The 14,131-nt window shown below is 45.1% G+C and overlaps 1 protein-coding gene across 1 annotated transcript in view; it reads left to right on the forward strand.

Annotated features, from left to right (window-relative positions):
• elovl2 (ELOVL fatty acid elongase 2) overlaps positions 1-13,351 on the forward strand; it is a 224,546-nt gene extending 211,195 nt beyond the window's left edge. The window contains exons 7-8 of the mRNA XM_038797149.1: positions 11,388-11,522; positions 12,587-13,351. Of these exons, the coding sequence (XP_038653077.1) occupies positions 11,388-11,522; positions 12,587-12,706 (255 nt within the window). The 3' untranslated portion in view covers positions 12,707-13,351. The remainder of the gene's footprint in view (positions 1-11,387; positions 11,523-12,586) is intronic.
• Positions 13,352-14,131: the final 780 nt, after the last annotated feature.

Here is a 14,131-nt window from a genome sequence, read left to right on the forward strand (position 1 = left end):
TTTAGCTCACATGGCTAAATCGCTGGCTTTGAAAGCAGACCAAGGCAAGCCAGCAGCACGGTTCGATTCCCATAACAGCCTCCCTGAACAGGCGCCGGAATGTGGTGACTAGGGGCTTTTCACAGTAACTTCATTTGAAGCCTACTCGTGACAATAAGCGATTTTCATTTCATTTCATTTCATTTTCAAATGGTAGGATCAGGAGCTAAAACGGGACTTTTGAGTTGAGGCAGACGGTTGCGTTGAGGCAGCCAATGGGAGGTTTAGGAGAAGGAGCGGGACGGGAGAGTCGGGGAAGGGAGACTATCGGGCGGATCAGTGTGTTGGAGGATTGAGGGAGGGAGCAGGAGGGACAGTGATAAGGTGGGTTGGGGTGGGAGTGAGGGGGTTTGGAGAGTGGAATGGGAGGATCAGTGAGGGGGAGGGTCAGTGATGGTCAGTCAGGGTGAGGGGGAGTGAGGGTCAGAGAAGGGGAGGCAGACTGAAGGGGAGGGTCAGTGAACAAAGAAAAAAGATAGGTACAACACAGGAACAGGCCCTTCGGCCGTTTAAGCCTGTGATGACTGTCTAACGTAAAATCGTCCATACTTCTGGGGTCCGTATCCCTCTATTCTCATACTATTTATATGTTTGAGATGCCCTTCAACATCACTATCGTAACTACTTCCACCAACTCCTCCGGCAGCGAGTTCCAGGTACCCACCACCCTCTGTGTAATCTCCTCCAAACTTTGCCCCTCACACTTTCAACCTACGTTTCCTAATTAACTCTTCCACCATGGAAATAATCTTCTGACAATTCACTCGGTCCATGCCCCTCATAATTTTGGAGACTTCTATCAGCCCCTCAACCTCCATTGCTGCAGTGAGATCAGACCGAGTTTATCCAACCTCTCCTCATAGCTAAAGCTCTCCATATCAGTAAATCCTGTAAACCTCTTAAGTTCCTCTCCAAAGCCTCCACATCCTTCTGGTAGTATGGCGACTTGTTCTTTTGGACTAGGCTCACAATATCCCTCATTATCCAAAGTTCCTGAAACTTGCCATACGTATCCTTCTTCTTCACAGGAATATGCTGGTACTGAGTTCTGAACAACTCAAACATCTGCCCCCAATCTAGATTCTTCAGTTCCTGCCTAATATTCCTTCCCCCAATTAGGCACTTTCACCCGAGGACTACTATTATCTTTATCTAACAGTACCTTAAAAGTTACTGAATTATGGTCACTGTTCCCAAAATGCTCCCCTAATGAAACTTCAATCACCTGGCTGGGCTCATTCCCCAATACCAGGTCCAGTATGGCCCCTTTTAATAGAAAGCAAAGAGTTGGGATAAATGGGTGTTTCTCTGGTTGGCAATCAGTAGATAGTGGTGTCCCTCAGGGATCCGTGTTGGGCCCACAATTGTTCACAATTTACATTGATGATTTGGAGTAGGGGACCAAGGGCAATGTGTCCAAGTTTGCAGATGACACTAAGATGAGTGGTAAAGCGAAAAGTGCAGAGGATACTGGAAGTCTGCAGAGGGATTTGGATAGGTTAAGTGAATGGGCTCGGGTCTGGCAGATGGAATACAATGTTGACAAATGTGAGGTTATCCATTTTGGTAGGAATAACAGCAAACGGGATTATTATTTAAACGATAAAATATTAAAGCATGCCGCTGTTCAGAGAGACTTGGGTGTGCTAGTGCATGAGTCACAGAAGGTTGGTTTACAAGTGCAACAGGTGATTAAGAAGGCAAATGGAATTTTGTCCTTTATTGCTAGAGGGATGGAGTTTAAGACTAGGGAGGTTATGTTGCAATTGTATAAGGTGTTAGTGCGGCCACACCTGGAGTATTGTGTTCAGTTTTGGTCTCCTTACTTGAGAAAGGACGTACTGGCGCTGGAGGGTGTGCAGAGGAGATTCACTAGGTTAATCCCAGAGCTGAAGGGGTTGGATTATGAGGAGAGGTTGAGTAGACTGGGACTGTACTCGTTGGAATTTAGAAGGATGAGGGGGGATCTTATAGAAACATTTAAAATTATGAAGGGAATAGATAGGATAGATGCGGGCAGGTTGTTTCCACTGGCGGGTGACAGCATAACTAGGGGGGCATAGCCTCAAAATAAGGGGAAGTAGATTTAGGACTGGGTTTAGGAGGAACTTCTTCACCCAAAGGGTTGTGAATCTATGGAATTCCTTGCCCAGTGAAGCAGTTGAGGCTCCTTCATTACATGTTTTTAAGGTAAAGATAGCTAGTTTTTTGAAGAATAAAGGGATTAAGGGTTATGGTGTTCGGGCCGGAAAGTGGAGCTGAGTCCACAAAAGATCAGCCATGATCTAATTGAATGGTGGAGCAGGCTCGAGGGGCCAGATGGCCTACTCCTGCTCCTAGTTCTTATGTTCTTATGTTCCCTAGTTGGACTATCTATATATTGTTTCAAGAATGGGTGAGTGAGGGGGAGGGTGAGTGGGAGGGGGAGGGGGAGTGAGGGGGAGGGGGAGTGAAGGGGAGGGGGAGGGGGAGTGAAGGGGAGGGGGAGTGAAGGGGAGGGGGAGGGGGAGGGTGAGTGAGGGGGAGGGTGAGTGAGGGGGAGGGTGAGTGAGGGGGAGGGTGAGTGAGGGGGAGGGGGAGGGAGGGTGGGGGAGGGAGGGTGGGGGAGGGAGGGTGAGTGAGGGTGAGGGGGAGGGTGAGTGAGGGTGAGGGGGAGGGTGAGTGAGGGGGAGGGGGAGGGTGAGTGAGGGTGAGGGGGAGGGGAGTGTGGGGGAGGGGGAGTGTGGGGGAGGGGGAGTGTGTGGGAGGGGCAGTGTGTGGGAGGGGCAGTGTGTGGGAGGGGGAGTGTGGGGGAGGGGGAGTGTGGGGGAGGGGGAGTGTGGGGGAGGGGGAGTGTGGGGGAGGGGGAGTGTGGGGGAGGGGGAGTGTGGGGGAGGGGGAGGGAGGGAGGGGGAGGGGGAGGGAGGGGGAGGGGGAGGGAGGGGGAGTGTGGGGGAGGGGGAGTGTGGGGGAGGGGGGGTGTGGGGGAGGGGGGGTGTGGGGGTGTGGGGGTGTGGGGGAGGGGGAGTGTGGGGGAGGGGGGAGTGTGGGGGAGGGGGGGTGTGGGGGAGGGTGGGGGAGGGGGAGGGGGAGGGTGGGGGAGGGTGGGAGGGGGAGGGTGGGGGAGGGTGGGAGGGGGAGTGGGGGTGGGGGGGAGGGGGAGTGAGGGGGAGGGGTGGGTGGGTGAGTGAGGGGGAGGGGTGGATGAGTGAGGGGGTGGGTGGGTGAGTGAGGGGGAGGGGGAGGGGAGGGGGAGGGGTGGGTGGGTGAGTGAGGGGGAGGGGGAGGGGTGGGTGGGTGAGTGAGGGGGAGGGGGAGGGGGGAGTGAGTGGGAGGGGGAGGGGGTGAGTGAGTGGGAGGGGGGTATGTGAGTGAGTGGGAGGGGGAGGAGGGGTGCGTGGGAGGGGGAGTGAGTGAGGGGGAGGGGGGTGAGTGAGGGGGAGGGGGTGAGTGAGGGGGAGGGGGGTGAGTGAGGGGGAGGGGGGTGGGGAGTGAGGGGGAGGGGGGTGGGGAGTGAGGGGGAGGGGGTGGGGAGTGAGGGGGAGGGGGTGTGAGGGTCAGTGAGGGGGAGGGTGAATGAGGGGAGAGGGAGGGTGAGTGAGGGGAGGGGGATTGAGGGAGGGCGTGTGAGGGGAGGGGGCATGAGGGGGAGTGGGCATGAGGGGGAGGGGGCATAAGGGGCCATGAGCAAGGGGGCGGGGGCGTGAGGGGGAGGGAGCGTGAGAGGGAGTGGGAGGGGGCATGAGGGGGAGGGTCAATGAGCAGCAGGGTCAGGGAGGAAATCAGCAAAGCTGCAGATTGTTTTTAATAGCTTGAGCAAGTGCATATTCACGCCAAAGCAAATAAGGAAGTAGTGTTCTGTGATGAATATCACTAATTTCTAACTGTGCTGAAAGGAAAACAAATTCTTAGAATGCACTTTAATTTGGGTTTACCTGTATTCACTCTCTGTACCTCAGACGTTTTAGAGATCCACTGTCAAAGTAGTACTAGAGTATGTAAAGCTGTCCTCAGAACGCCGTATTTATAAGCTAGTATTGAATCCATGGTAAGCAGAACACAGATGATGAGTAGAAATTAACGAACAAGGTTTATTGCAATAAAATACAAATCCAATCTTCTCCACTCCTTTAAGGTTTTCCTCCCTCAACTTGCACCCAGTTCGAGGTTTTTATGTGTGTTGGGGTCTCCTTGTTAAGGGGAAGCCCCACCTCCTTAAAGGCCAGATCTCATGACCTCCATCGGGGTGATAGCAACTAAGTTGCATATCAACTTGGGTTAGTTTTAGTGTTGCCAAAAATAATCGTTTGGTAAGACAGAACTTCAGTATCTCTGAAAAAATGATATGTCGAAGCTTTTCATATTGTACTCATCAGGACATTCGTAAGAATATGAAATGGAAAGGGAACATTATTTAGACTTCATGAGTGCTGACTGGTCAGTAAGTGACTTGATTGTGTGCTGATTAGTCAGCAAATTGATTGATTAGGTAGAAGCATTGCCAAGGAGAATGCACCAGTTAATTGATGGCTGACTGTTAACTGCCAAGCTTTGTTTAAATTTAAACCAGGCAGGTTGACTGATTGGTCAGGCCATTGCCCTGGGGAATGAACCGGAGAATGGCTGTCACCTATTTGTTTAGTTGAAACTGGTGCAGTGTTCTTTCGGTCTGCAAAGGACCATGGACTGTGTATCAATACATCATGCTTCTAGCATGGATAATTGAGCCACACTGCAAGCCTAACTGATAACTTTAAATTCATTGTTTGTGTAATTCTTAGTACACCCAGGAATGATCAGCAAATGTTCAATCACAGAATCACATCTAATATCAATTTCACATGTGATATTGGAATTAAATGTCAGTGTGACTTTATTTTATTCATCATGGGATGTGGGAATGCTGGCTAGGCCTACATTATTGCCCATCCCTAATTGCCCTTAAGAAGGTGGTTGTGAGCTGCCTTCTTAAATGGCTGCAGTCCATGTTGGGTATGTCCCAAAGACTGGTGGGTTGTGTCAAACACCATATCCCTCTTTGACTGTTTGCAACAGGCAAGATACTGACCATAACCAACCAGCACATTCTTGCAAAACTCAAAATACAATGTACATGCAAGAAACATAGAACATACAGTGCAGGAGGCCATTAGGTCCAGAGTCTGCACCAACCCACTTAAGCCCTTACTTCCACCCTATCCCCGCTACCCAATAACCCCTCCTAACCTTTTTCTTGGCCACTAAGGGCAATTTATCATGGCCAATCCACCTAACCTGCACGTCTTTGGACTGTGGGAGGAAACCGGAGCACTCAGAGGAAACCCACGCAGACACGGGGAGAATGTGCAGACGCCACATAGGCAGTGACCGAAGCTGGGAATCGAATCTGGGACCCTGGCACTGTGAAGCCACAGGGCTAATCACTTGTGCTACCCTGACCATAACCAACCAGCACGTTCTTGCAAAACTCAAAATACAGTGTCCAAAATTAGTTGTGATTCCATTGTGTTGTAACACTGCTTATCTCACATCCACTCCTGAGCGAACAGAAATTTCTTCTAATTAATGGCTGAAGTCATTGGGGAAAAATTGGGATGTGCATTCCTTATTTGTTGGGTGTCTTAAGCCCCTTAAGGATCGAGAAAGGCATTGGTGAGAAGTACACTGGCAACACCTTTGCAAAGATCCTTGCAGAAGTACACTGACAAAGTGACATCTTGTCGAGGAGGATATCAGATCAGCTGATTTAATGCTAGATCTGCCATTGTGGAGCTCCATGCTCAGATCACACACTCTAACTTTACACAACCTTACACATTACAGCTAAATACAACGTTAAAACATCACCACCAGTACTACTTAATAGGATCATCAATTTGTTACAGGCTAGTTGCTATTTTTCCCTTCCAGCTGTTGGTACAATTCTCTGCATAATGTGTTCTTTCCATAAATTGGTTAAAGTTGGCTGAACTACTTTTTTCTGACATTAAGTTTTCTTCACAGGCCACTTTCTCCCAGGCATTGATGCACTAGTTGGCATTGCACATTACTGGTTAAACGAACAGAAGTCATGATGAGCGGGACAAGCTACTAGGAGAGGAGGGGGAGAAGGAGGGTTCTCAGCAGAAGGCCATATCAACAGAGGTTATTTTGGGAGAAATTCAAGTACCCGAGTAACAGCAATGACCAATGCTTGGGACATCTTCAATAAAGAAATCTGCCAATTGCTGCAATCCAATCCTGGAGCAGGGCAAAGACTCATATTGAATGTGACTATGGCACTGAACCTTTATGCACCCGACTCCTTCTGAGCTGCTGCTGGATATATAAGCAACATCTCTCAGTTTGCAGTGCACTGCTGCATAAAAAAAGCCACCAAGGCTCTCTTGGCATAGAGACACAGCTTTGTATCATTCTCTCTTGGCGGAGGGAAACAGGCGAAGCAAGCACAAAGGTTACAAAGATTGTAGGCTTCCCCATGGTGCAGAGTGCCATTGACTGCACATACATTGCTTTGTCTGTGCCTCTGGTCAGCTATTCCAGGTACCTGAAACCACAAGGAATCTCACTCTCCCAGCTGGTGTGAGACCACAAACAACTAATTGTGCAGGTGAATACCTGGTATCCTGGTAATAATCTTGATGCGTTCATTCTGCAGCAGTCGTCTGTGTCAGCTGTATGTCAACCTACCATGGAAAACCAAAAGGTGGCTATTATGTGACAAGGGTTATCCATTGACAATGTGGCTTATGTCACCGAACGACATGTCTGGCAGGCTTACAAGAGCCAGGCAGCCACAAGAAATCTTAGAGTATTGACGTCATAATGCATGGATTCCACTGTCTGGACCAGTCTGCAGAAGTCCTACAGTACTCAGCTGAGTAGGTCTCATGGTATGTTGTCATGGTATGCTGCATGCTGCATGCTACATAACCTTGCCAGCACGAGGTAACAGGCTTTCCACCATCTGTCAGGTGAGAAGCTGAGGAGCAGCAGCACCATGAGGAGGCCGCAGAGGCAGTGAAAGAGAATGGAATGGAAGGGAGGCTGCAATCTACACAATCCTTTTTCAATCCAGATACTACAAGAAGAAGGAATGTGCAATGCCAATAACGTGGACCTTTAGTTGTTGGTTCACCAATAAATACCTATCATTCCTCTCTCATTGACCATCCAACCATACTCTTTGCCAGTGTGCACAATAAAAGCCAACACAAAATACACATTCAAATAAAAGATATAATCACCCCAGTGCCTTTTCTGTTGCGTTTGCCTGTTCTCATGTTCCTATAAGCTGCTCCCTCCAGTAGAGCATGGCTTTGAATTCAGGATTTTGGTTTAATTTTCAGCACTGTAAGCATTTCAATGTATACATCCACCAGCATCTAGCACCTCTTCTATTGTTTCCTCTTGCATGGACGCACTGCATGTGCCCCTATGTTATCTTTTCTCTTGCACTCACTCACTGCATGTGCCCCTATGCCATCTCTTTCCTCTTGCACTTACTCACTGCATGTGCCCCTATGCTATCTTTTCCTCTTGCATTGACTCACTGCATGTGCCCCTATGCTATATTTTCTCTTGCACTGACTCACTGCATGTGTCCCTATCCTATCTCTTTCCTCTTGCACTCACTCGCTGCATGTGCCCGTACGCTCTTTCCTCTTGCACTTACTCATGTGCCCCTATGCTATATTTTCTCTTGCACTGACTCACTGCATGTGTCCCTATGCTATCTTTTCCTCTTGCACTCTCACTGCATGTGCCCCATGCTATCTTTTCCTCTTGCACTCTCACTGCATGTGCCCCTATGCTGTCTTTTCTCTTGCACTCACTCACTGCATGTGCCCCTATGCCATCTTTCCTGTTGCACAATCACTGCATGTGCCCCATGCTATCTTTTCCTCTTGCACTCTCACTGCATGTGCCCCTATGCTATCTTTTCCTCTTGCACTCTCATTGTATGTGCCCCTATGCTATCTTTTCCTCTTGCACTCTCACTGCATGTGCCCCTATGCTGTCTTTTCTCTTGCACTCACTCACTGCATGTGCCCCTATGCCATCTTTCCTGTTGCACAATCACTGCATGTGCCCTATACTAGCTTTTCCTCTTGCATTCACTCACTGCATGTGCCCTATGCTAGCTTTTCCTCTTGCATTCACTCACTGCATGTGCCCCTATGCTATCTCTTTCCTCTTGCACTCACTCACTGCATGTACGCCTATGCCATCTTTCCTCTTGCACCCTCACTGCATGTGCCCTATGCTATCTTTTCCTCTTGCACTTACTCACTGCATGTGCCCCTATGCCATCTTTCCTCTTGCACTCTCACTGTATGTGCCCCTTTGCTATCTTTTCCTCTTGCACTGACTCACTGCAAGTGCCCCTATGCTATATTTTCCTCTTGCACTCACTGCATGTGCCCCTATGCTATATTTCCTCTTGCACTGACTCACTGCATGTGCCCCTATGCTATCTCTTTCCTCTTGTACTTACTCACTACCTGTGCCCCCATGTTATCTTTTCCTCTTGCACTGACTCACTGCATGTGCCCCTCTGTTATCCGCTAACACACAAGTATCAGCATCTGGGCTGGCGACTGTGAAACTTCACCATCTTCTTGCCCTCCCATTTACAAGGCAGGTTGCAGTTCTTTGGTATCTGAAAGGGAAACATAACAAGGAAGAGTTATGGTGAGGGGAGGAGATCAAGTAAAATAGCCATGCCTACACCATCTGTGGCTTCTCGTTCAGATTAGATTGTGATTGAAAGGAAAAGTGTGACAATAAAGAGTGGCAGGTATTAGTGAGCATAATACAGGTGTTGTGGTAGAATGGCAGAATTCCTGGCCTTGAATGCAGCATGTGGGTTTGAGTTTTTCAAGGGTGCAAAGTATCTGAGGGTGAAGTGAAACATCTTGATTGGTAAAGATAATTGATCGGTGAGCGATGGTGAATTGAACTGTGGTTGAGGCTGGTGCTGCAGTTCCTAAGAGCTAATTTCCTGCACTTTATCTATGTTCACGTAGTCATTCTCCTGGCATTGATCTCCTATCCCTTTTCGTTATCTTCTTAGTGTTTTTCTGGAGATATTGTTCCACCTCACCCACCACTCCAAAGGGTTCAGGAAATACTCTTCTTTCCATCCCTTTAACTAGTGTAGCATTAGTGTAACATCCAGAAACCTTGGTGCCGACTTATTTTCATGCTCAGCCATTTTTGATTGATGTATAGCACACTATTGACCTCAATACATCCAGCAGCTACAAAGTACCTGCCCATCAATGGTTACAGTCTAGCTTTTAGTGTGGGGCACTCCATATCGGACCTCCTGCTGATGCACAGAGGCTGTGGACAGCATGGGCAGTGCAGGTCACATTCAGAAATCATGGCAACAGACGGGTTACAAAGTTGGCACCCTACTTGTATTTTAATCAACAAATGAGAGTTAATTGTGATTTGCCTATTTTTAAGAATTATCCATTTTAAACTGCTCCCCCAGCCCCTCAGACATCAATTTTCTACTAATTTGGTTACCTATCACTTGACACAGAGTCTACCTCCTTCTCTGGTCACGGTCTCAGATGGAACCAGACTATTCCATATCAGCTTCATCATCAAGATTGCTTATGTTAATTTCCGTGGTATCACCTATCTCTGCTTCAGCTTCAGCCCACCTTCTGCTCAAATCCGCATGCATACTTTTGCCACTTTCAGATTTGACTGTGTCACTGGTCTACTGGCCAGCATCCCATCTTCCACTCTCTATAAATTTGAGGTTATCTAAAACCTTGCTACCCATAGCCTAATTTATACCCAATCTAACTCAACATTATACCGGTACTCGTTGACCTGCATAGTCTCATGGTCTACCAAAATTTTGATTTTAAAATTATCATGTTCAAATCTCTCCATGGCCTTACCCTTTGCAATCTCTGTAACCTCTTCCATCTCTACAACTCTGAGAACTTTGCATTCCTTCAACTGTCACCTCATGCATTCCCCAATTCCTTTGTTCCACCATTGGTACCCGTCCCTTCAACCAAAGGATTTGATTCCAGGCAGTCCCTCCCTAAGCCTCTCTACCTCTCCCCTTCTCTTTCTTTCAGAAATTCCTTAAAAGCTCTGTGACCAAGTTTTTGACTACCCAACTTAATGTCTACTTCTTTGGCTTGGTGTCAGATTTTGTTTGATTGCACTAATGTGAAATGCTTTAAGTCGTTTTACTACATGGATATATATAAATGCAAGCTTTTGTCAATTTGTAATTCAGGGCAACTGTCAACATTTAATTATGAAACACAGACATAAAACTAACCTGTATAATTACTTTGGTGCCAGTTGTGGTACAGTAAAATAACTTCAAACCAACTGAATAATTAAGTTTATTGCAATGCATCAAGGTTAGGGTTATTCAAGCAACAACATTGTAATCATCAAATCACATTGAATTTGTTTACATTTATTTGAATCTTCTGCTGCAGTAGAGAATTTTAAATCTCTACCTTCAACTTCCAGTCCTTTCTCTGGAGCATTTTCTGGCGCAATTGTTCCTCTGAACCTCTGCTTCTTTAGGAGATTCCCTTCAGGTCACTGCTTTGTTGAACTTTTCTGTCTTCCAACATTTTGGTTTGTCTCTATATTTTTGCCATATTTTACATTTTTAATCCCTTCGCTGCCACCAAGTTGGGAGAGTGTCGTTTAAAGATCGTTATCTCTTAAATAAGTCCCCAGTCTTCTGTAAGTTAGCTGCAAGTCTTTATTAACACCTCAAACTATTTCCACCTGTACAGTAAATGGTGCAAGCTAGGAACTGTCTATATTTCAGTCTATACATGTCTCTACTCAACATCACACTGACCCCTGGGTCTGTGTCATGTGCCTTCTTGCATCAGTGCAAGGGCGGTACTCAGTCCCGCATTAATCCTGTATGTGCCAGACCCTTAATCTATCAATATCTTTTGTAATGTTATGCTTTCTTTAAACTACCTAGTGATACCCATATGTAATTGACAAATTTGGATATGTGAATTTCTATTACATTAACTAAGTGATTAGTAAATACGTTGAACAGTTAAGCCACAATTCAGATAATTGTAGGAGGACGTTAGTCACAGTATCCTTACTCGTCTCAGCCGCTCAGTCAATTTCATAATCAGGTGAATAATTTGTGTTCAATTTCACAACTTCAATTTTGGCTAACAACTTCTCATGAGAAACTTTATCAAATGCCAATATCCATAGGCATATCCCTGTCACTACTTTAGCTGATTCTTCAAACATTTCATCAAGTTCATCAGACATGACAAATCCTTATACAATGTTCTATGTTTTTCATTTAAATTATGCCATTTGGCCTTTTCTTTCAGGTACAGTTTGTGTTTACAATTATCCACACGCTCAGTGCAGTAGTAAAACCATGTGGATTCCCCCTTGGTTGCTTGATGTTCCAGTCATCCTATATGGTCACACTGGTCATCCTGTTTATAAACTTTTACAGAAAGGTAAGAGAAAATGTATTGTTAATGTGTTATTAAAAGTGTGTATGTACTGGAAGGGTAAATATACATTTTAACATTTACTTCTAATTCTCTCGACGCTTCCCTTCCAATGCATTCATTTAGCGCCTAGGTGTGACATCCAAGGGTGATACCATTAAATATTTTCTTCAAATGAACAATGACATTCCGAATAACTGCAAGCCAAGCAGCTTATCAGTGGGTAAGGTTTTAGAAACAAAGGACTGAATTTCACAAGGGGTGTCAGGGTAAAAAGCAGATCCACTTGCCGACAGTGGTACCTGCTTGACTTTAATTAGCACCCTTCATCTTCTCGAAACATCCCAAAATATTTCACATCGTCTTTCCCACAGCAAAGTCTCACACATGGCCAGCTAATTGGTTTTTGATAGGATTGAATGAAGGGGAAATGTTGGCCAGGACTTCAGGTGACTTCAGGAGGCATGCAATCCTTTTGTGTCTCATCCACAATGGCATCTGAAATCATGCCATGTTGTTTCACAATGGTGCCTTACCTAGATGATCAAGTCCTGGAGTGAGATTTGAATATAAATTATCCATGCATATGTCTTCTTGAGGTCATATTGAATTACTTGATATTATTAAAATATTTTTTTTCTTTACTCTGCCCAGCCCAGCCCCCCTCCCCCCAACAAACCTCCACACCAACTCTTCTCCTCTCTCTCCCCCCCACCCCCCCTCAAACTACCAGCATCAGCAACACCAATCTCTCTTTAGGGTGTGTCCTGGCTTTGTCGGAAAAACACCAGGGAAAACATGCAGCCTACCAGCCAGTGTGATGCATTGGTTTGCAAATTGTTTACACCATTGAGCCCCTCTTTTACTTAAACCACAATGATCGAGAAACATTTTAGTTGGATAAGCCAGATGTTGTCACTCGTGTACCAAAGGGTTGAAATCTGTAAAACAATCCAAAAGTGATCAATGACCCATTTGCTGATAGTTGAAGTATACAATTCAATGTCATCATTAAGATTTGTTTCTAAAAGATGTCAAAACTAAAATATTTCCTACTACTTTTTCTACAGACATACAGAAAAACAGCCCAACAGGATGAAAGATCTACTGATCTGAAAGATATAAAGAATGGTTATTACAATGGCTATGCAAAGGTCATTAATGGCAGGGTCTCGAAGAAGATCGATTAATTTCTTTAACACACACATAGCACCCAAGTATTGATAGCAAACTATATTTATATCTGTCTGCTGTCTTCTTAATTTAAAGATTACAATTTCTCTAATATCTAAGTTTTCAGTTTCAAAGACCAATTACCAATATATTCTATGTTTTTAAAGACACTTAATTGTTAGTTCAATTAATGTTTTACCTGAGTTTTAATAGAAGTCATGACATTGTACTAACCAGATATGACTGACAAATATAATTGGTTTCTGGGCCCAACATCAGGTTACAAGTCCAGAATCATAGAGAAGTTTAGCTAATCCTGAAGCAGAATTGCAAACAAATATAATTGCCTTATAATTAGTGTATTCACCCAAATTCCAGTAAATACGCTCGATTATTTTCAGGAGGTAAATATGTTTACGAAACCGCCTTACTTCTGGTTTAGAACTGAAATATGCTTGCAACAAAATTCAAATATGAGATTTTTTACTCAAACTTCATCCACTTTCAAGATCTCTCAAAATCCAAATTTCTACTTGCTAATTAAAATGTTAGAATCTTATTTGTATATTTGCTGCAAGATAAATGTAGACTTGTACTCTACCGACTGATTAGAGTTGTTTGTATAAACCTTTAATAAAAGCTGAATGAAACCTTACAACGCACATTTAGTCCATGATTCACTATCATTTGGTAGTACAATCTTCACAAATATAAGGATTTTTTCACACACAAATGTGAATACAAAATAAATATAACTTTGAATATGAACCCATTAAATATACCCAAAAGATGTTCCTTTTGTTCACAGAAAGGATTAAGAATACATGAAATAGGAACAAATGTAGGTCATTCAGCCCTTTGAGTCTGCTCTGCCATCAAATGAGGTCATGGCTGATCTGTTTGTGTTTCAAGTTCCACAACTGATTACTTTGCCTTACAAGAACCTAGCTCCCTCGACCTTAAAATAGTCAAAGACCCTGCCTCTTGCCACCTTCTGAGGCCGAGGATTCTAAAGTCCTCAGAAAAAAAAATGCTCATCTTTGTTCTAAAATGGCGACCCCTAATTTTAACACAGGTGCCCGAGCACCGGACTCACCCACAAGAGGAAACATTCTTTCCACGCCCACCATATAAAGACCATTCAGTATCTTATACACTTGAATCAAGTCACTCCTCACTCTTCTAAACTCTAGTTGGAAACAAACCCAGTCTGTCTAACTTTTCCACATTAGACAACCTGCTCATTCCAGGTATCAATCAAGTAAACCTCCTCTGAACCACCTCCAATGCATTCACATGCATTCTCACTTGGTCTCCTTAAAACTGCAATATTTGATATATGATCTCACGAATGCCTTCCATAACTGAAGCATACCATGCTTACTTTTATTTTTAATTCCTCTCATAAATGAAGGAAAGCATTCCCCTTCTTAATTACTTGC

This window comes from Scyliorhinus canicula, chromosome 5, assembly GCF_902713615.1.
Source record: "Scyliorhinus canicula chromosome 5, sScyCan1.1, whole genome shotgun sequence".
Lineage (NCBI taxonomy): Eukaryota > Metazoa > Chordata > Chondrichthyes > Carcharhiniformes > Scyliorhinidae > Scyliorhinus > Scyliorhinus canicula.